The 24206-nt window shown below is 38.8% G+C and overlaps 2 protein-coding genes across 3 annotated transcripts in view; one reads left to right on the top strand and one right to left on the bottom strand.

Moving 5' to 3' along the window:
• The first annotated feature begins 1981 nt into the window (after positions 1-1981).
• LOC136266883 (uncharacterized) lies at positions 1982-4880 on the top strand. Its single transcript, XM_066061906.1, has 3 exons — positions 1982-2126; positions 3305-3672; positions 4385-4880. The coding sequence occupies exons 2-3, from the start codon at positions 3315-3317 to the stop codon at positions 4699-4701; spliced, it is 675 nt and encodes a 224-aa protein (XP_065917978.1). The 5' UTR covers positions 1982-2126; positions 3305-3314; the 3' UTR covers positions 4702-4880.
• Positions 4881-5607: 727 nt separating this feature from the next.
• Positions 5608-24206, bottom strand: part of LOC136265873 (regulator of telomere elongation helicase 1-like) — a 29669-nt gene continuing 11070 nt past the window's right edge. The window contains exons 13-34 of one of the 2 annotated variants that reach the window (XM_066060810.1): positions 20794-20858; positions 20271-20394; positions 19820-19949; positions 18811-18924; positions 18489-18529; positions 18340-18425; positions 12688-12765; positions 12562-12639; positions 12147-12233; positions 11261-11311; positions 11094-11209; positions 10083-10206; positions 7970-8147; positions 7230-7300; positions 7106-7159; positions 6949-7062; positions 6783-6902; positions 6652-6727; positions 6341-6415; positions 6214-6287; positions 5868-6164; positions 5608-5818 (exon numbers count right to left, since the gene is read on the bottom strand). In XM_066060810.1, coding sequence (XP_065916882.1) covers positions 5738-5818; positions 5868-6164; positions 6214-6287; positions 6341-6415; positions 6652-6727; positions 6783-6902; positions 6949-7062; positions 7106-7159; positions 7230-7300; positions 7970-8147; positions 10083-10206; positions 11094-11209; positions 11261-11311; positions 12147-12233; positions 12562-12639; positions 12688-12765; positions 18340-18425; positions 18489-18529; positions 18811-18924; positions 19820-19949; positions 20271-20394; positions 20794-20858 — 2234 coding nt within the window. In that variant the 3' untranslated portion in view covers positions 5608-5737. Of the gene's footprint in view, positions 5819-5867; positions 6168-6213; positions 6288-6340; positions 6416-6651; positions 6728-6782; positions 6903-6948; positions 7063-7105; positions 7160-7229; positions 7301-7969; positions 8148-10082; positions 10207-11093; positions 11210-11260; positions 11312-12146; positions 12234-12561; positions 12640-12687; positions 12766-18339; positions 18426-18488; positions 18530-18810; positions 18925-19819; positions 19950-20270; positions 20395-20793; positions 20859-24206 lie in introns of those variants that run through there. The other variant, XM_066060811.1, reaches the window with a different exon arrangement.

Raw genomic sequence — 24206 nt, 5'->3', positions numbered from 1 at the left:
CATGATCATGCAGTGTTAAGTTTCCTATAGCTAAGAAAATGTGGTATGACATTTCCTTTGGAACACCAGTGTCACCATTTTAGCACATCACTCTCTTTTCGTATAACAATCACAATAACATCGCAATACAAAATGCGACAATTTTACTTTACTCAAGCAAACATGCAACAGTTTAATTTCTCAACTATCGAATAATAGCCGATAAGATTTCCTTTTATTATTTTCATTACATTTCCTGTAAGGAAATGTAAAATATGTATGGTTGTCTTGACATGCCCTTTAGGTATCACAGACCATCAGATGTCACCATATATAGGGTCCGCAACGTGAAATTTCGACATCCAAGAATCAACTACCAAACCACCCACAAACCCTAGGCTATAGCCGGCTGCGGCTGGAAATTGCTCCAGACCGAGCTCCAGACAATGCAGCCACTGATGGTTTTAGTTTAGACTACAGTTAATAAGAAAAGTTGCATGAGAGTGCGTATTGCAGCTTGAAAAGACATTTCCTTGAAGATATAGCAAAAAAATCTTGTAATTTGTAAACATGCATATTAGCCGATTTGCACGACAAGACGTTAACAAAAAGTAACACCAATTTGGCATTTTCTAAGGGGTACCTAGCCTATAGCATTTGTGGGTGGTTTGGTAGTTGATTCTTGGATGTCGAAATTTCACGTTGCAGACTCTACCATATAGCTATATTATTAGGCTAAATATTAGCATGATTCGTTAATTTGTTGCATTGAGCATAACAATAATATCATAATTCCTATATACAACTGCACTATATATATATATATAATGTGATAATGTTGTATGAAAAGATGACTTTTCCTTTATGTTTCGATAGATTTCCTTATGAAATATGAGAATTCCTTGTACTTATGGAATTCCTGAATGGCATGACATTTCCTTTAGATATTCTTTATCATGCAGAACAGGGGGTGTCATGTAAGTACACACTGTAAGTATGTCTGCAACCATGGTCAAAGTCTTAACTGGCTTAAATCTCACTTGACTGTGACTCCAGTGTGTGATCTGTGACTTACTGACAACATTTTGATTTGTGGGTTGAAAATATTTGTGGCGAACTGTACCGTTGACCATTGACTTTGTATAAATTTGATGACCTTGACCTGTGACTTATAGAGTTTGGCCATGATCACTGGTCTATACTTACAATGACCACCTGTGTGTCATTCCCTTGCAGAAAATTGGTGGCTATCATATTTTTTGCATTCCAATCCATGCAGTGCAGCAGATTCAACCAAGCTATATCATACAACTATATGAGAAGACTTTGGCATGCACACTAGATAGCTAATAACCACAAGTAACATGAAATGCGCGGAGTTTCCTTATAAGACTACTACTTGGATTAAAAGACGGAAATCTAGCTACAGATGTATGATACCTATCGCAATTATATTCATGCATGCAGTACTGATTACTTGGTTACAGTGCACTTATCCATGCATATAAGGCAGTTTAGAAACAAACAACAACAGCATCCTGTCAATTCCAATGAGTGGAATTATCAAATGATGCATGCATGTATGTCATGACCCCCAAAATTACTTGTCAGTGATTTGTGTCAGTTTGTATCACATGAACCCCAAAAGTACACTGATTAACTAGCTATATCACAGCATTGTCCAGTACTCTACAGTACCATAAGCTACCATTATTACTGACGCTGCACGTAGCTACTAAGGCCGCCGGAAGAATTACCACTTGTTTGTCACTGTATAACTAGCTACTGACAAGGATTAGCTATATAGTGAGAAACATTAGGTGCTATTTGTTCACATGCAACTGATAGTCACGGGTGAATGAACAAGTTAAAGAGTTTGTTTACTCTCTACGTATAGGCTATAGCTACCCTGACGTAGAGGAGTTGTCCCAACTTTTGGTACAAACAGCTGAAACAGGCCCGAAACAGAACTAACAAACTTTACCTTATGTAATAATGTAGTTTCGGTACGATCGTTTGCGGTTTTGATCACGTGACGAGACAAATAAAAGAAGAAATCTTTCGAGAAGGCTCGAGAAACGAATGAGAGTATCATCTCCTCGAGATTAAAGTGAAGTAGATTATCGTGAATTAGTATTGTAGAAAAGGTGAGTGCGCTTTGCAGAATTGCATTAAGTTGTGGTGGGACCGGCTGTTAAAAGCGTAGTTTGGCCTCTCGGGTTTGGTCATACGAGACTATATATAAGGGTGTAACCGTACAGTTCAGTGGGTTAGTAAGTATCAAAGAGCGCCTAAAATGGTTTAATGTTGTTACTGGAGTAGTGTTCAAATGTTCGCAGGTTCATTAAAATGCGTTCTGTAACCAAGGTAGCGTTGGAAGAATTTTAACACGATTGTATTCTGCAGGTTTCAAACTGCTCCTTGCAAAGATGCAACTAAGCTACTATCTTTTCTGTGTAAGGCTAAAGCTAAAAAGAACTTGTCACATGAACACCTATCGTGATAGTCAAGACACTTTATTCTCAATGATCTGCTTTTGTTTCCTTCAGTGTGCTTAACCGGTTATAGTTAGGAAACCTGTGCCACGCAAATGCAGATTATTCTATCACTTTGGAATTGTTGAGGCCATTAAAACTTAATGTTATAAACACTAGTCTTCAAATGAAATACACAAAGGTGGGTACACCTTGCACTTACAGGGTTCGGGGTTAACTTGCACTTGCAGGGTTCAGACAGAGTTGACTTGGGCAACATGCTGTGTGTTTGTACTATTTTGGGTAACTGCATGTAGCAAGGCTTGTACTAGACTTCACTATAGTGTTGGTTCATCTTTGTGTGATATGTTGAACTTTAAGTATGTCATGTCTAGAAACTCAAGACATTGTAATGTTCTAAATAAGAGATATCCATTTTAGAGTGGTATGAAGCTATACCATGGTAGGACTTGAGGTGTTCCTAAACCATTCATGATCCCATAGCCATCATGCTTGGTTTTCTGAAATTGTTGTTACTATGTCAAGATGGAGTTCCAGTGTACCTACTTGAACTCATCTCAACTCTAGTAGAACACAGGCTCCTAAGTTTTGTGATCTTGTATTTGCAGAATGTGTTGCTCTTTATAACAGATGGACTTAAAAAGAGCTTTAGAGACAAAGCGTAACTGCATTGTGCTATCACAATGTTTCCATATGTTTACTTTTAGTAAGCCATGTGATACAGACACCCAGCCCTTTTAGTATATTTTGTGCTTATGTGGTAGCTCTGGCTCAGTTATATATAGTAACGTATATCTCTAAATGTATTCATTATTACCATACCATTGCAGGTGTCAGCACATGGCATTTCAGTATCAAGATATTGTCAAAAGAAACTGGTCAGATCTTAAACGTCATTTGCCGATTGACGATATACTTGTATCAGATAAATTGGTCAGGCAGTTTGGATCAGAAGAAATCCACAAGATCAAACTGTGTAGCACATTACAGGAGAGGTCAAGAAATTTTTTACTAGGGCTGTTACGGAAGCCACAAAAGACGTTTGATATTTTTATGAGTATTCTCTTAGAGCTTAGTCCAGCATTACACTCTCAGCTAGAAACAGCGATGGCTCATCATAACCAACAAGTGGTAGATCATCGTGAGCGACAACAACAGCATCGGCAATATTATGAAGACAAGATTGGAGACGATGAAAGTAAGTGATTGTTGTGTTTAATATCAAATCCTGCTTAAAATCTGTCTAGTTTTTCTGTGTTGGTTGTGTACATACATTGTAGGCTTTTGATTTCCACCTACACGCACCAGCACACATTTACTATACACAAACTACACATGTGTATGCTTGTAATGCTCTATGCATGTGCAAGTATGCATGAAGCGTTAAGAAATAGATCTGTGGTGAAGTTTATTAAACAATAAGTCCTTCCAATTAAATATTCAATATAGCATATTTAAAGTTTTTCAAGGTGTTTTACTGCAACGTGTTTACTATTCCACACAGAACAGCTTGTTGTTTTGAGTTTCCTTCTAAACCATGTGTGTGGAACACTGCTGGTTTCCTGGAATTGTGTGTCTGCATGCAACATGTGTGCACAGATGTCATGAGCTGCCAAATATCAAAGAAGTGAACATTTGTTCACTCCCAATGGTTTTGTACTGGAACAAGCATGTTTTCATGTTGCAAACACCTGAATCGTCCATACTAAATGTATGGGACATTTATGGGATATTTTAAAAGCCTGAATTGTCCATACGAAATGTTTGGGCAGTTGGCCCATGAATACTTTCATCATGAGACCCAAGGGTCTACTATATTGTTCAAGTATGTATGTACATGTGGGTAGCCTCAAGGTGTTTAGGGTATTGTCATACAAATTAATGTATCATCAACTTTATTATATCTCTAGCTGGTGTGTTTGAGATAGCCACTCACCGGGGGCTACAGATACAGAATATGGATGCTAACATTAAGGAATGGTTGGCTGGCAAGTTGAATGGATCAAGAGCTGACCGATCTAAAGTAGTTGCCCTTGGCCAAGCATTGAAAGTTGACGGAGCAACAATGAGCATGTGTATGAGGGCCGGTAACCCTACTGGATTGTTACTTGAAGAATATAGCAGTCAACATGATGAAGAGGCAACAGTAGACAACCTGATATCAGCTCTGAACAGTTGTGGACTTGATGATGTGTCAAATCATTTATTATCACGAATGAAACACTGAATGAAACACCGAATGATATTATTATAATTATGTTTATGAAGAGACTCAATTCACTCTTACGTATATTTTTATTGCCCATGCACACACCTTGTGTAATGTATATTAAGCACAATTTATGTCTGTGTACTAAAATGAATTTTTTTTTTTGTATTAATTGGTACTACTTTAATGATATATATATATATATATAAAAATTCATCACATGATAGAGGTTGGCACTAGTAGTTTAGAGATTTTAGCAGCGACAACTGATGAGCATAATAATAATAGGGTAACGTATTTAATAATACTATGGTTTAGCAGCGTTTATTGTTCACTGATAACAGACAGAATCAGTCCCTCTACATGTACATTTCCAAAGTAGCATCCAAAACATGTACAGGGGTCCACTTGATATGTCATGCAACAAGAACAATTGTGTCATCTTATTTAGAATTCATTCTTTGTGAGATGTTATCATCACATTTACCGGGTTAAATGGTGCATGCATGGACCCGGGGGAACCAATTGAATTGGACTTGCTCCTCCACAAGGTAAGGTATCATTTCTAATGTGGCTGCATGAACGACAGCTGCTTAACATTAGCCCACTACAACGTGATGATAGCAACTGCAATTCAATCAGTTTTCAACTTTCCACACTTGTGCTAACAAGATGGCAGAAAGTTTATTGGAGGGGAAACCGCAAGCATGCATGAAGATTATGTAATATAAAGCAACCCTCAGTCTACTTTCACTAAGTATTGTGAGGACAGCTAATGTTTAATACAGAGTTTTGATATAAGGGCTAACCCTATCATACATACAATTAATACCACAATTTTGCTTGAGTCCATTATACCTATAATGAAGGAGGGTTTGAATAAAACTTAGTAAGACAATGTAACACACTTAACCACTCACTACACAAGCTTGCACAAATTAATTATTGGTGTAAGAAAGAATTTTGTAACATGTGTACAGGTATCAGACGGCTTACTATTGGGACACATACACCATCACCACAAAGGTACACCACCAAAACTGGAATTACATTATTACGCAAGGTAGAGTTTTGTTAGTTCCTTTTTCAACCTGTGTATCCTCCTACCACAATTGGGACAACTCCTGTCAGCATTCTACATCAAGGATAGGAGAATAAACAACTCAACAAGACTATAACTTTACCTTAAACCTGTCCACCCAGCATCGTGAACAACAAACATGACCACAAGCTGCTTGTCGAGGGTTGCTGGCTTTACTGGTATGACAGGCACAACAGGTTTGACCCGATGTAGCTGCCCTCATTGGTAACCGCCCCTCCTTAGCAACAAATTGTTTTATAGACATGAAATCATCTGGAGTACTGTTTAGTGTAATATTAGTGCATGATTGAGTAGCTAGTGATTCTTCCTCTTTACAACGTGCAGTGTGTAATGGTAACCTATAATTGAGTTCTTTATCACCGATCACATGATGGTCCAGCTACTTTGATAAACACAAATCACAAACATACTAATAAGGGGTAACATACATTATTACGCCGTAATGACTCTAGTTTGGGAATTTTAGGGACTTTCCATTTGACACCGTCACTACTGGTTGTTTCTATGGAACAAGAACTGTTCAAATAGGGAATATCATTTGAGTTACTTTACAACCTGTAGTACTGGTGAATTGTGAACACTGTTCTTCAAAGGTTTCCTTGTGTTCTCTTCTGACATATCTCTTAAACCCTGTGTATATATGACTATCGCAATTGCTGCGACTACATTGATATGTGACCCAATCTGCAAAAAGGGATCTTTCACACATCTATTTTACCAATGTTGACAACTCATAACTTCAGATTGGAAAAGGCTATTGACTTGAAATTTTGTCAGTAGGCTAATATGTTTCTTTATCACCACTAAGTTATGGTTGTCCAAGTTGTGTGTGGAAGGCCGATCAGGTCACATATATATATTCTTACCATGTAATAATGGATACTGGGATGGGTACTGGAAGATTTCTTTTAATTTAGTCATTAACTGAGAGAAGTCACCTTCCTAAAGAGAATATACCCATCTTACAGTAATTCATATTAACATGAATAGCTAATACCGTTTTATAGTGTGCCAAAGTCTTCTTAAACTCATCATAAGATTCATTGCTCAGTGACTGACGTAGTTCAGAGATGTATGATATAGCATCTTGGTCAGATCTGCTTGAACTGGAACGTTTCTAAACCCACAATGTAACATTACATCTTTGTTGCTTAGCAACTCACTTTAACTACGAGTCTTTTTGGTGCCTTAAACTGAGCAGGAGCAATGGCTGATGCACAACTAGTTGAACTACTACTAGATGACTTGAATATCTGATCAGACAACTTGGAAGAACCCTACGATACACATGTACAGACAATGTTTACTATTAATAACTACCTCAATGGTGGCAGAGCTATGGAGCATCACAACAGAGTGCTTAGGCTTGGTAACCTGAAGAGATCATTTCAGTACATACACCACAAATAAAGGATCTTAGTTTTTTAGATGTTTGTAGACCTACCTCAGCTGACAGCAGTGATGGAAGAAGTGACTTATCTTCTTCATATTGTACTTGAAGTTTTGCCAGAGAGGCTATAGGGAACAACAATGTCAAATGTTGCGCTAGCATAACACATGGTGTTACCATGGAAACTGTTTCAATTTGGCTATACAGGGAAACAAAAGGGAAGGTTGAAAACCACTGTATATTTATCTACATATGTACCGTCTTCCTTGTATAAAAGCTACATTCAATGAACACCTGTCTTGATTAAAGGCCATACTCATTTACAGGCCGGATCAAAAAACGCTGGAAAGGAAGTAAAAGCCTGGGCTTTTGCCTTTTATGCAAGGTAAATAACCAACCATAAATACAGCTTAAAGTAGTGCTGTAGAACCTCTCCTAACAACTCCCCAAATTAAGGACACAATAGAAAAAAAAACACCTCAGAAATGATGTTGGTCCCAAAAGGTCTGACTCCGTAACATTTTTACTTTTGAAAGTGGAAAATGTCTTACTACAACAAATAAACACAGGCCTAAAATTCTTGTCCTAGCTAAAGTGTCTGTCATAGAGGTGCCACTGTACAGTGAAACCATATCAAAGAGGACTCAATACTGAAGTACGTACAGACAGCTTGACAATCATGCTAGAACTAATCCCCTTTGTGCACGTAACTAAGTGTTCAGACTACTGAAATCAGCACATCTCATCATCAATACTATTTCAAAGTTCCTGTCTATTACAACACATACACTAACCAGGTGGTCTTTCATTGGCCACATGAATGTCCACTGTACTGGCCTTTTGTATACCCTTCATGGACTGTTTATGGGATGGTGGTGGTCTTACAGATGGAGGTGTTGTGACGGATGACACACTGGCCTCATTAGCTTGTCCAGTGGGAGCTTTAACAACTGCTGGTTTGCCACCTCCAAACTGTGAATGATAATTCATTGAATTATATTTGACTTCATACAAATAAGTAATTACACAAACCAGTACAGAGGAGGATTGTATAGTATCATACAGTATGGTAGTACATGTAACAGTGTGATAGGGTTTGCACTTTCTCACAAAACAATAATGGCCAGAAACAATCCTCACAATACCTTCATGGTGCCCTGACAGGTATAACCAAGCCCTAAAGTGTCTTCAGTATAACCCAAGACACTGCTACAAAAAATTTAAAATATAAAGGAATTTTCTACTACCTGACTATGATTTATTAATGCCTCAAGACAAGTGTAACTTGATAATGCCTAATGCTACAGGATTGATATTTTCACTGTTTGACATCACTTCAGCCCGACAGGTGACTTTTGGCATAGCGCAGTACATACAATGCCCACATCACAGAGTTACCTGTGTCCCATTTATCTTTGCTAACAGCGCAACGTTTCAATTTGTGCATGTAGTAGCTAGCATGTGATGCCTTCTCTACGTTAGTAACAGAGATTTTTTATATTTCCGGAGTGATTGCATACAACTGGGTAAAAATTAAATAGATATTAAATGGTGATCAATGAACACTCACATGATTAGTATGCACAACTTGGATTTGGCCATGAAACCACTCAGACAGAAAGCATTGCTATCCTTGCTATGAAACAAGCTGGGCTAAGGTGAGAATTAGTGCCACAGCAAGTGTTACTGCACGTTCTCAATTACGGACCACACCCACATTACTGATACCACAAAATTACTACTCTACACAAAATACCACTCTACAAGTAAGCTTACCCATCCAGACCTTTAGTAAAACTCCACAATCATACCATAAAAACATTAACTCACTTAACATTCTCTGTGATATATCTCTAGGATTTGTCCATTCATTGTAGCCAGAACGTACCAGCTGCTAACCCACAATCAAATTTTTCAGGCATGTGCTGTATATATAAGTCGCACTCGTATTGGCTTGGGTAATTGATTGCCCGGCAGGCTATTAGCCTGTTACAGATCAGAATTAGCTGTAAGGATATGTATGCCCTCAGGCATACATATCCATATCAGGCAAAGCCCTCCCGCCCATGTTACACCTATTACTAGGAACCCATAAATAATCAGCTTGCACCCTGTGGGATCAGATCACACACATCAGTGATACAGTGGAACCTGTCTAAAGCGGTCACCTTTGGGCCAGAAATATTTGGCCTTTATAGAGAGGTGGCTACCTAACTCAATATCCTCTATAAAGCAGCCATAGGCAACAAACCAAGATTTGGTCTTTATATGAAGATTCCTGGGATTATAGCTATCCTACATTTCAATCCATTACTTACATAGCTAAAAGGCATAAACAAAGTAGCAGAAAGGATGACCAACAAGAGCCAGAAGATACTGTATGGAGACATTATCACTAAGCTGTCTTGCTACAAAGCCAGTGAAGGAAAAGCTGTAATACTACATGGTAACTGCACTATAGTAAATTCATGAAATCAACATATTGTGAGGTGAAATTTATTTAGAATCATGCAAAGAGACAAAGCCATGGAGTAGTTATAAGCTTACCTATACAGAACACAACTGTGAGTATAAACTGTTATACTAGTTTATTCACCATCATGGCTGTTGCTGGCCGCTTTGTGAGAGGCTTTTGTATAATGAAGTGTTATTTGGGATTTCAAAAGCTGGCTGTTATATGTGTTATAGAGGTGACCGCTTAATGCAAACTGTTTCTGTACAAACTGATTGGGAATCGGCTGGGGCCATAGTCACGTGGCCGTTATACCAAGGTGACCACCCAACTCAGGTGACCGTTAAGAGAGGTTCCACCTCGCAGATTAGTGAAACATGACTATCCCTCTCTGGGTGATCTCTTTATATGGTCTCATATCACACTACTGAATACTCTTCATCTAAAAATCTCACCCTTGTTTCTGCTGACTTGAAGAATCTGATGAGGTCCTTTAACAAACTCCCAAATGTCGAGAAGATCCGAGCATAAGGCACCAGCCACTGAGGTAATTGTCTGATAGTATCAGAATGACTAAACCTAGTGATGGATCAGTTACAGTACATATGTACCACACAACATGTGTTAACTATTTACAGTACAGCATTAGACCGAACAGAAAATTATAAAAAATGGGTGACAAGGAGAGCAATAATACCATATACCCGCAAATTTTTGTTATATGTATTTTCCCCAGTTTTCATGGTTAGTAAAACTACCATGAAATTTTATAAATTTCAATTCAAAATATCCTGACTACTTGGCAGACTCCTGTAAGCATTTGAACATAAATCGAATGGCTGCAGGATCGAGGTTGCCCAGGTCCCGCCATGGATTTTTTTTTAAACTTATGAAAGAAGCAGGCCTACTGCAAGACTAGACTATGCCTCACACAGAAATAGCCACTAATGTGCTACTTGTTCAGATGCGCTTTAGCAAACATCAATATGGTGATTGAAGTAAAAATCAATCCAGGAGCCGTGTGGCCAAAACAAAAATCTTCAAATCGAGCAACAGTGATCCATCCATGAAATTTAACACATGAGAATCCTTGGCTACGAGGCATCCATGAAATTTAGAACGCAAAAATCCTGACAAAGTACATAACCGTGAAACATACATACTGTGAATGTCCAGGTATACTGTATGGCATGAGAAGTAGAGTACTGCATTAGTTTTATTGAGAGCTTGGCAATGAGTGAAGTTCAGTGAACAGTAGTGTAAATGTTACAAACTATGAACTTTCTGGTTTACACGTTTGGGCTGTTGATTTTGACTTTAACTGTTTGAGTTTTAGCCATACAATGTAACTTTAAGTTGTAGAGCAAACAATTGGGATCCCTGTACAGTGTAACTAATTTTTTGACAAGCACATTGTCTGTAACCATGCTGTGTATATACAAAACTGTTGTAGTTTATCCACTGACCGTTCATCACAGAGGATTATAGCACCATAGTCATTCTTGTGCCTGATAACTCGACCCACAGCTTGGTTGACGGCTCTTGTTGCTTGCTGACGATACCACTGCTCTCCACTCAAGCCCTACAAGTGTTCTGGTAGTCTGAGAGAGCTAATGAGGCTACACCTACTTACTTGACTTGTACAGGATTTCTCTGTATCCAGATAATCCATTTTCATTTTGACCTAAACATATACAAATAATGTGCATCATTGTATATATGTATAGCTGGAAGTTTTGAGGCTTTTGCGAAAAATGTGATTTTCACACTTTTTATTCACAAAATTCCAGAAACAGCCAATCCACAATTATATTATTACAAAGCTGTCATCACTTGCAAAATTCACAAAAATTTTGTATGTACACAATTATTGGCCAGTTTATGATCACAGTACAGTACTCATGCGATTTATATGACATTAAGTGTTGCTATGCTGTTTGGGCAGTATCACAAAACAGCAAATGGGGTACACACTTGTTCTCATATTATTGCTAAAGAGTCAGGTTACTACAGGGGTCAGTACTCAATGACCAAACCCATTGACTAGCAATGAAGGATGTGATACAAATATTGTTGTGTTGTAGCACCCTACATCTCAAAGCTCTCCCTTGCACCACTACAATAAAACATTTGTATGAGCAAGCCATTGGGAGGCTGGAACAAAACGGAACGTAATTGGAATGGAATCACGTACCTGATAAAAATGCTTTAATCAGCCTGTACACCATTCATAAATATCACACATCAGAGATATATTTATGCTAGACTTTGTTATTTCTATACTTACAGACATTCTAGCGTAATTAAAAGGTAGCCACCACTTTTAACAGGAACAACAAGAATACAAAAACTGTGTGATTTTGTAGAGTTTAAAAGTTGATTTTCTAGATTTCTAAACACATGGGTACATCTTTCTCATAAGACTGTAGACTGGAGATGTAATATTCAACTATCATCTCATACCAATGCCAGCATACCAGTCCTCTGTTAGAGAGAAATGGTGATGATGCTTCACTCACCTTGGGGTCCATTCTGGGAGGGTAGGGTATGCCAGTAATAATGACCGCCCTGCCATTGGCATCAATGAAGTCCAAGCCCTCGCTGACCTGTACGGTATTTATAACAACAGTATATGTACACACACACATGCGCACGCACACACACGCACACGCATGCACATACATACACACACACACACACACACGCACATACACACACACACGCATGCACATACACACACACACACACGCATGCACATACACACACACGCATGCACATACACACACACACACACACACATGCACATACACACACACACACACACACATGCACATACACACACACACACACACACGCACATACACACACGCACACATAAACACTACACTGCACATACACACACGCACACATAAACACTACACTACACACACACACCTTTCCTCTACAAACTGCAAAGAAGATGGCACCATGATACTGAGGGTCATTTATCTTCTCATAAAATGAATCCATGGTCTATGACACAACTGAGTACTCAGTGCAACACACTATTGATGCACTGACTGGTTGTAATTTGCTCTTCTGTTTAGGCTCCAGGAACACTGGCTTGTGTAGCTCAATGTTTTGTAAGATGTCACATTCCTAATAATAATGGAGAGAAGAAGTTATGAACACAAATAATAAGTGAACACATGTTCAGAGTATTTGATAAGCCAATATGGCATTTCATTGGCCCAGTGTGAATACAAAATGACCCACACACTCCATTTTTTTCAGCACTGGTTTGTGACTAGTACACTGGAAGTGGTTGGCCCATGCAGTGGCAAAGCAGTAAATGTAGTTTAGCTCAGAGTATAAATACTTATCAAAAACCCTGCTCTTGGTCTTTTTAACATGGCTACGTCAACCCATGTAACAATGGAACACCCATCCACTATTTAGGTACTACAGTATATTAAGCCTAGAGTAGGCAATTGTCAGGACTATTACCCTGTAGAAGGCTGTACTTTTCTCACAAGTGGAGGTGTGGGCAGTCACAGTCTCATGTTATGTGACACATAGAGGTAGTTAATTGGAATTTTAAATTGGAGCAAAAGTGATGAGTTGTGTGTTTGAGAATGCAAGGGTATGAGATAGTGAGTTTAGTAAACACAATAGTGTACATACCATATTAATTTGAAGTATAACCAAGCTCCAGAATAATAATACAGATTACCTAAGCACTTGGTTAACCAAACAGTAGAAATGACTGCTCTATTAGAGTATTTAGTCTAAGATGTAAGCTCTATTAGAATATTTGAACAGGGCCCTGTATATAAATGAATGGACTTTGTTTATCCAAACTTTTTGATTATCTGAAGGGGGTCGGATAATCGAGGGAGCACTGCAATAGTTTTTATCTTTAAAGAAGCTAAACCATTAAAGTGTACAAAATATTACTTTTTGTACAGTAATACCCTGACTACCAGCACAAATAAACAAGCGGGGCCCGCCCCTGGATACTGTACTGAATCCAAAATCATTAAAGGTGGCGCTGAACCAATTAAGGGCAGCCGCACAAAGTTAATTGTACAGCATGTTTACGGTAATGCGCGAACAAACGCAGAAATTTATAGACCACAGCAAAGCGTCTCAGTTGACTAACAGAACAAGCTCTGTCAGACCACCCAGCTACTTTTGTAGATACAACTAACGTTATTCACACTTTAAAACTATTAGCTCGTCACAACTCTGGTTAATTCACTGGCGAACGGTACCAGCTGCCATCGTGTGATTACTGTTATACGGACCGCGCCCTGATTAGCCACACCGTCTCCTTTCTCGCTAAATAACGTCTAAATTATGCACCACAGACCATCAAAATTTGGTACAGGCATTGGGTAAGCGATACTCTACAATAGTAAGGTATGTGTTCCTATTATGAGTCGGGAGGTATTATGGGTCACCTTTCAAAACCTAATAAAATGCTTGCGTCGGAGGATAAATTCTATAAACTATCTACCTACGCATCAAGGCAAGTAAGCAAAGCCCTATTATGCCCCTCATCACTACTACGCATGCGCAAAATTGTTTGATGGTGCGCTTTAATTTTCTTTGATAAACACGAGGATAAACAAATCAAGTGAACACGTGGAGAAGACTGTTAAGGGAAAAGGCGTGAGTCGTAACTTATAAATAAATGTAGGCATAAGCGACTTATGATAATTGTTACCCACGCTTCTCAGCTCTGCTTTCATTCATGTGACTGTAGACTGATCCTCAACTGGTCCAGTGGACTCCGTCGCAAAAGGCGTATATATAAGTCGCACTGAAGAAGCCATTTACGTTTTAAATAGATTCATTAGTCACTTCCTCAATTATGGCGCAGGCGGGTGACCGTCTTTGAAAGTTTTCATTCAGGCTAAGGGTTAAGTCTTAAACTGATTAAATAATTGTCTTTGTTTTATTTGAAGAGCATGGTTAAGCAGAACCATGCATGAGTTGAGTATGCTTATGTGTATAAACATGCAAACTTTTATGGTACAGGTATACTGAATGTGTTTAATATTTTTATATAGGATATGGCACTCTCTAAGCCTCCACAGCGTAAACTTTGGAGCTACGAAAGTATGATTGCTGCTTTAACTGATATAGAGAGAGGGGAGCTGACAATTAGGCAAGCGTCTAAGAAGTACAACATACCATTTGAGACTCTCAGAAGGAGAGTTACGAATGAATTTGAGATGGATTGTCGAATTGGTCCACCAACTGTGTTAACCAAGGATGAAGAGGAACAGTTGGCTATCTATTGTGTAAGTATGGCAGACATGGGGTTTGGACTTACAAGATGTGATGTTATGGAGAAGGCTTTTCAAATTGTGGAGAAGTCTGGGAGGTATCATCCTTTTAATGAAGGCACAGCAGGGCGGTCTTGGTTTGATGGATTTAGATCCCGCCATCCAAATCTTACCTTAAGATCAGCTCAATCTCTTTCACATTCCAGAGCATCTAATGCAAACAAGGAGACTATAACAGACTTCTTTGAAAAGTTGGGAGGCCTTTGTGCAAGGTTGAATTTGCTGGCAAAACCAATGCAAATATACAATATGGATGAAACTGGTATTTCAATTGTTCATAAGCCTGGGCGGGTCCTAACCCAAGTGGGCAGACGTAATGTATGGAGTATAACATCAGCAGAAAAGGGTAAAACCCATACTATTTTAACATGCGTTTCAGCCTCCGGTTACGCTCTTCCACCTTTCATGATATATCCACGAAAGAGGATAGCAGAGAATCTGAAGGTCAGTGCTGTACCAGGAACTGCTTTCCATTGCAGTGATAGTGGCTGGGTAAATAGTGGATTATTTTGCAAGTGGCTTGATTTCTTCGTCAAGCTAATCCCACCATCTTGACCTGTTCTCCTTCTACTTGATGGTCATGTTTCTCACATGTCCATTGAGGCAATTGAAGTGGCTAGGAGTAATGAAATTCACATGCTGTGTATACCGGCTCACACTACCCACATATTACAACCTTTAGATGTAGGGGTCTTCAAGTCCTTTAAGAGCAACTATTATAAAGCATGCAGAAAATATATTTTGGATCATCCAGGAAGAATAATCACTACAGATGTAATTGCTTCACTTGTTGCAGTTGCTTGGCCAAACTCAGTGACCCCTATAAATATAATGTCTGGATTCAAGAAGTGTGGAGTATATCCACTGAATCCTGGGGAAATCACTGATAGACAAATTGCTCCATCGAACACTACATTTTGTTCAAAGAAAGACAGAGTTTCACAGATGGTCAATGAATTTGAGTTTGATGTATCAACACAGCAACAGTCCAATGATGAAAAGGAATCTCTTTACAGAAAAAGATATGATGAAGGCTATGATGTATTTGATGATGAATATGTTGAATGGCTTAGACTCAACCATCCAGAGTCTGTTCCGACATCCTTAGTCACTGGTAGTACCACTGTATCTTCTCTGTCTAGTGATACCCAGTCACCAGAGTGCAGTGCCAGCAACACAAGTATAGTCTCTACTCACTGTGGTAGTAGCAGCAGTAGCACAACCATCAGTACAACTTTAAGTGACATCCTTTCACTTCCAAGACCAAAAACACCAAGAACTAAGAGGAAAAAAGGTCTCAATACAAAAGCACTATGTATAACAGATACTCAAGTTTTGGAGGAATTACAAGAAAAACAAAAAGAAAAAGAACGAAAGGAAGAAAAAAAGAAAGCACGTCAGCTTGAGAGAGAACATAGGAAACTAGAAAAACTTCGAAAAGACGAAGAAAAGAAAATACACAAAAAGACTGTACCAAGGAAAAAACTAGTTAAACCACCCACCAAAGATAAAACAGACAACCTTAATGACCAACTACAATTTCTTTCTATTGATGATACTGGAAGTGAGGAGAGTGAAGCTGAGTGTCCTGCATGTGGTCTTGTGTATGGATGTCCTGATGATAATGAAGTATGGATTTGTTGTGATTGCTGTGGACAGTGGTGGGACATAAGATGTACAGAAATTAGTGATGAAGAAAATATTCCAGATACATTTGTATGTTCTGGGTGTGACTAATGCAGTAGTGAGTGTAATTGTTTGTAGTGACCATTAACAGTCTAACTTTATTAGTCATCCAGTTAATTGGGGCGAGCCTGAGCGAGCCCCACACTAGCGAGTCAATGGTGTAATGGACCCGTTTACAAAAAATTACGATAAGAAACGGAGTCAATGTGTAATGGACCCGTAATACGACAATAAATTACGATATAAAGCGGATACCTTACACTTGCTCCAGCGTAATGATTCATATCACGATAAATCAACGGCGTAGATTACTGCCTTCCCATATGTGGCGATGTGTAATGGACCACATCACGTGAATTACCGGCCCAGATTACTGCTTTCCCATATTTGGCGATGTGTAATGGACCATATAACGGGATTTACCGGCGTAGATTACTGCTTTCCCATATTTGGTGATGTGTAATGGACCATATCACGGGATTTACCGGCCTAGATTACTGCTTTCCCATATTTGGCGATGTGTAATGGACCATATCACGGCATTTACCAGCGTAGATTACTGCCCTCGTTACTGCCCAGCCACGTGCAATGGATGCAGATGAACGCCTTCGACGCAGGAGAGGGCAGTACAGGCGCAGAAGAGATAGAGAAACCCCTGAAGATGAACTATTCATACAACTCGTAGGGTCTATAGTAGTTTGCACTGCCATCAATACTTCAAAGTCATCAGGCTCGCCCCACGATGCTGTTTGCATCTGTCTAGTTAAATTGGTTATGTGGTTTGTAGCTGTTATTTTGTATGTTTGTGTATGATTTTGTCTGTTATGCATTCTGGTGTTGATAACAGTTAAAACCAGTTACCTTATATGAATTAAATTACAGAGTTTTGTGCATGAATTGCTTGAAAATTGTGTACCACAGATTTCTTATGAGCTATCCTATGGTTTAAGAAAGTTTTTTGAAGCGACCCATAATACCATCACTGACTCATAATACGTGCAATGTACCAAGTTAAGGTTTTGATAGGGTGTGCCTTCTAAAGAATTCAAATCCCAAATATAAAACTATGTCTGTAATCTCCATTGACATAGTAACCTTTAACTGAGTTTTTATGTTTTATTGTTAAATGGTTGTGAAGATATGGAAGTGAAAGCTTAAGTGACTCATAATACCCACATATACCTTACACTTCGAATTTTCGTGATTCGGGTTTGATGGAGTTGTTAGCCAATGTTGTAGCTCACGGGTGTGCGTTTTCACTACTTTCCATGTTGTTATCAGTGAAAAGGAAAGCATAGAATTGTTCTACAAGATGAGAAATGGTTGGAACCAAAGTGGCTTAGCGTTAGGTTGTTCATTGGCCAAGTTATTTTAAAAATGAGGCAAAGACTTCAGAGTTTTATAGGCGAAAAATGAAGGCGTGTTATTTCATGAAATTTTGTATGCTAAACTAAAGCATCACAGGCTATCACAACAGCTTTTAAGGAGTAGATTATTGTATACTAGCAAAGTTTTGGGCCACCCTAAAATAGCTCATTAAGCATGTGGGTTGAAACAAATTGTTTTGTGCGGCTGGACTTAATCGGTTCAGCGCCACCTTAAAGAAAATAAACACTCCATAAGATTAAAATAAAGCACACATGCAGTGTATGGTATAACATGTACACACTATATACTGCATAAACATATATACCTTCCAACTCTCAAAGCAACTGTTCATCAAGCCATAAGATGAGAAGAACACCAGGACACCATGAGGTATCACTCTTGACAAGTTTACTACGTACGTAACACATACAGACAGACTGACAGTAATAGCTTCTTACTAGCTCATGTACTCACCGATAGTGTTGCCCAAGCTTCTACGATACTCAGTTGACCCTCTATTACCAAGCAACAAAATTACATTAATAAATTCCTCATAGAATTATCAATCTAATAAGTGAACTAAAACAACACACAAAAAGGACATTATTTAAATAATACAAGATAAGCACAAATGTAAACCTGCTCTACTATTTACTGTAATAAGATGACCTGGCTACATTTGTGTACAAAGTGACTTACCTAATGTAGCCACCTACATAATAAGGCCAGGCAATTTTTGAGCAGACTTCACTGCTGGGTGATGTATTTGTACAGTTACTCACATGAGTTAGCTAACCTTTGAGCATAAGAGGAGTTGAGTGGTACGTTGTCTGGTCCAACCTTAGCTACACCCACCCATGCTTGCTGGCCATCCACTACATGAGGATTCTCCAGTGTAACCGGGAAACTCCTAATAATTTGAGGATAAGCAGAATGTGTGCTAAGCACACACACCATACACATGCACTACTACACATACAATACACACACACATGCACACACGCACAACACACAGTCCATGCATACACCACATGCACATATGTGCACATGCATTACATGTGTGTGTGTGTGTGTTGTGTGTGTGTGTGTTGTGTGTGTTGTGTGTGTTGTGTGTGTGTGTGTGTTGTGTGTGTTGTGTGTGTTGTGTGTGTTGTGTGTGTTGTGTGTGTGTGTGTGTGTGTTGTGTGTGTTGTGTGTGTTGTGTGTGTTGTGTGTGTGTGTTGTGTGTGTTGTGTGTGTTGTGTGTGTTGTGTGTGTTGTGTGTGTTGTGTGTGTTGTGTGTGTGTGTGTGTGTTGTGTGTGTTGTGTGTGTTGTGTGTGTTGTGTGTGTTGTGTGTGTTGTGTGTGTTGTGTGTGTTGTGTGTGTTGTGTGTGTTGTGTGTGTTGTGTGTGTTGTGTGTGTTGTGTGTGTTGTGTGTGTTGTGTGTGTTGTGTGTGTTGTGTGTGTTGTGTGTGTTGTGTGTGTTGTGTGTGTTGTGTGTGTTGTGTGTGTTGTGTGTGTTGTGTGTGTTGTGTGTGTTGTGTGTGTTGTGTGTGTTGTGTGTGTTGTGTGTGTTGTGTGTGTTGTGTGTGTTGTGTGTGTTGTGTGTGTTGTGTGTGTTGTGTGTGTTGTGTGTGTTGTGTGTGTTGTGTGTGTTGTGTGTGTTGTGTGTGTTGTGTGTGTTGTGTGTGTTGTGTGTGTTGTGTGTGTTGTGTGTGTGTGTGTGTGTGTGTGTGTGTGTGTGTGTGTGTGTGTGTGTGTGTGTGTGGTGTGGGTTCCCATACTAAACACACCAAAGACTACAGTACACACAAACAAAACATACACTCTCAGTTCTGCTACAAAAGAGTTCAGAGGTTTCAGAGTGCCACTGGTTAAGATGACAGACTTGGCCCCACCAGCCACTGCTGACATGGAATAGCCGGCACTGAAACACCAATAGTTGATTGTTCGAGCTATACAATAAAACAATGTAATTAAACCAGTAGGAAATCTCTAGCCGCTTCCTTTCTCCATCTGTAGTTTCCAATAAACAGTTAACCTTGCCAAACTTGTACACTCTACAGTACATACATACTCTCTCAAACAACATGACAATCCCCAAATATTTTGTTTGTGTACAAAGTGACCTAGCTAGCCAACTGCTTGATACACTACATATAAAAGTAGCCACCCTTGTGTTGGCCCAAAAGCGGCTTTAGTTGAAAATGCATGATTTTAGCAATTTGAACAGCCTAATAAGTAGCAAATTACTCAGTACATGTGGTATTACTAACTTGCTGAGGAGCTGTTGACTGACACAGTCCACACTGAGGATGACTTGTCCTTCTGTTTGGCCTCTTGTTTGATGAACACTCTGAAGTACCGAGCCTGTTCTTCTGGGGATGATCCAAACACCGTCTGTGTGTGAAGTGGGGAATACAGTCATGGCTGCTGCATTACTCTTTTGGGTGTCAGCTTATGATCAATCCAACACGCATGCACGCACGCACGCACGCACGCACACACACACAAATGATACCACATTCACGTCTATAGAATCCCTGGCACTTAACTCCAAAAAAAAGAAAAAAAAATTGGAGCCAGCAATTATTCAAACACTGGGCATTAATTAGGCTTAGAGCCAGACACATCGTGAGAATGATTAAGTAGTTGTGAGATTGGAATTTTCATTTAAAGGAAACAAGAAGTGAAACGTGTATATCCAATCTATTCAGTCTCTCTAGCATAACACACAACTGAGGTATGAAGCATAATATTTAGCACCTTGATGTATTACATACCACACAATATACTCGCCTGTACAAAGTCAATGAAATACTGTATGTTAGTACCACTCCTTCTCATACCACCAGCACCAGATCCTAACAACAGTCAGCATATGTTAGACTAAAACTCTGTCAGCAAACAGTTTTGTAACAGCATTACTTTTTTTGTATTTATGTAGGAGAATTAATTATCATTACAGAACGTATGTCATTGTGTGTATCTACCAACTTCTCCAAACTACAAACGTATGTGTGTGTGTGTGTGTGTGTGTGTGTGTGTGTGTGTGTGTGTGTGTGTGTGTGTGTGTGTGTGTGTGTGTGTGTGTGTGTGTGTGTGTGTGTGTGTGTGTGTGTGTGTGTGTGTGTGTGTGTGTGTGTGTGTGTGTGTGAGTGTGAGTGTTAGTCCAGTCATTTTATGGAAATAAGGGGTCAACCTTTAACTAATTGCAACACAAGCTTTCTTAACAGTTCCTAGCACAGAAAATTGTACTCTATAACATATCAAAAGTCCTAAGGAATCCCATGACGGGAAAGTGACCTTTTACAGCCAATTTTTGGCAAAAATTGAGAATTTTGCCTATATTTCATCCAAATATCAACCAAATTGGTCAAATGTGGTATCAAATGAATGGTCTCACTGAAAGGAACAATGTGATACTTATTTGAAGTCAATAGCTCATTTCGTTCAGAAGTTAGAGCCATTTAACTGATCAAAAAATTGGCCGCCCACGCACTTAATTAAATTTAAGGTTTTCACTATAGTAGTGTTCTTTTCTTGACTGGAAGCACACTTTAAGCTGTGGTAAAAGACAAAAAATGACAAAGGAGATTTGTGGCACTTCAGGACTTGACTGTTACCATGGAAACCAGTCTGTACTATTGTTAGCTTGAAGCAGTTACACACTGTATATAGGCCTAACACACAGATCCACCAATTATATTGCAAACTGTACAATTTTGAATTTGCTATGCAAAGGTGGCTAGTATATGGGAAGTTCAAATAAAATTTATATAGCACATTTATGTCAACAAATCACATTCAGCTGTCAGCAAAATGCTCAGCTTTAAAGGTTTCAGCATATATTAATTATTAGTGTCCAACTAATTGCAGAGCAATGTCAGCTAATTTTCTTGTAGTATAGAGGTAGAAAAATATCACTATCACACAGCTGGGATTATTATGCTCCAATAACTGTTGCCATGATAACTAATGGTGTTGTTTACTTGGCATTAAAAAGAAGCAAAACAGTGTCTTTCTTTTGATTGCTATAGAATATTAGAGACTAAAGCAATAGATTTCAGGTATGAGAATCAAAATCAATACTGTATTTTTCTGCCAACTAGTGACTGCTGCCAACCTTTTTGTATTTGTGTTAATAAGATTTGTGAAATCAAGAATTCAAACATTTTAGTCATAGTAGCCATATATTTTTATTTAATCATTAAGGCTGCTATATATGCCTTTTAATTTACTTGGACATTGTTGTGCATGGCCATTAATTTGTTTTTTTTTTAGATTTTATTCTTCATGCAATCCTTGCACATTAAATTTTCTTATTCTATTATTTAGCAAGCTTTATAAGACAATTGAATAGCTAGAGTGCTATCCTCTGATCTCAATGGATAAGACATAGAGGTACTAGAAGAGTGTGTCATTTGCAATCTACCCATAGAAGCATTATCCAAAGTTACCCTAGGAGAAAAGGGATGTGCAAGCATCAATAAGGCAAGTGAAGAAAGAAGAGACACTGTGCATTGCGTACCTGGACAGTTGGTACACCAAGAATGTCGCCGCCAATATTGTAAACCAGATCAAATAGCTAAAACTTTAAGAGTGAAAGAAGAACAACCAGGTACAGCAACAGCTACAAACACTGGTAAGCATATGCTTAGGTCAACACAGAGGGAATTTAATTTTGGCACTGACTGCTTCTTTTGTGGTGAACCAGCAATTGTTGACAAAAAAAGAAAAACTTCAGAAGTTGTAACTGCAAGAACAGTTGAAATGAGAGCCACAATTCTAGCAGTGTGTCATGACAGGGGGGATGATTGGGCAAATGCAGTACAGGCTAGAGTATTACAAGTTCATGATCTACACGCAGCTGATGCAGTCTATCATAGAGTGTGCAGTGTCAATTTTCGCACCATGAAAAACATGCCCTTGGCTCATGGATCAGAAGGGAATACTTCAAAAAAGGTGAAGTTAGGTCGACCACAAGAGAAGCAACAATCAGATGCATTTCTTGAGACTACCAAATTCCTTGAAGAAAATGATGATGAACAGATTACTATTTATGATTTGATCCAACACATGGAAGAGTGTATGGTTGACAGCGAGCTAGGTGCTTACAGTTATCAATATATGCAGCAAAAGCTCAAAGAACATTTTGGAGATAGAATTATTGAGACGGAGATCAATGGTAAACCAAATGTTGTTACTTTTAGAAATAAAGCCAAGACAATCCTCCATGAATTTTATTGCCATCGTGATACTGATTCTGAAAAGGAAAAGATGAGGATAATAGAAACCGCAGCCAAATTAATCAGGGAAGACATTAAAGCAGTGAAAACATCTAACTCTGTTTACCCAGGCTTTGAAAATCTAGGATCTGATGTATGTATCAACTTTTTACCAGAGTCTCTGAGATTGTTTCTTACAGGTTTAATTATAAGAAAAGAAAACCAGATGAAAATTGCTTCAATTGGGCAAGCTATAATGCAGGCAGCTCGTCCCAGAGTTTTATTGGTACCTTTACAAGTTGGTTTGGGTGTGCAACTGCATCACCAGTATGCATCACGCTTCCTCATCGATACATTACATCAGCATGGTTTCTGTTGTTCCTACAATGAAGTTCATCAGTTTGAACAAAACGCGGTGTTGAATTATGGAACTGACATTCCTAATCACTCGTCACATTTTATCCAGTATGTTGCGGACAATGTCGATCATAATATCAAAACTCTGGATGGAAATGATACCTTTCATGGTATGGGGATGATAGCTGCAATAACCCCAGGAGTTAATAAGAGCTACCAAATCCACAGAGTTAAAGTCACACCTAGTGAAATAGCTGGTGTTGGTAGAGTGCCAATTGTGTACCATAAAGAAGACAGTATTGGAATGACCAAGGTTAAATATGAACAGCTCAACAGTTTTATAGCCAAAGATCCCACCTCTTACTTTGATTTATTATGGAAAACCTCAATTATGTTTGGATCACCAAGGCCAGCATGGTCAGGAATGATGCAGCTTGTTCATCATGGAAATCATCCTGGAAAATCATCAGTAATGTTCCTCCCAATGATTGATATCAATCCCAGTGACACTACATGCGTATACTCCACATTGAAATACATTCAAGAGCATTCCCGGCGACATAATGTCACACCTATAATCACATTTGATCAACCACTATGGTGGAAAGCTTTGATGATCATTGTCAG

The sequence above is a fragment of the Dysidea avara genome, chromosome 9 (genome assembly GCF_963678975.1).
Source record: "Dysidea avara chromosome 9, odDysAvar1.4, whole genome shotgun sequence".
Lineage (NCBI taxonomy): Eukaryota > Metazoa > Porifera > Demospongiae > Dictyoceratida > Dysideidae > Dysidea > Dysidea avara.
This window is presented reverse-complemented; position numbering and strand designations above follow the sequence as displayed.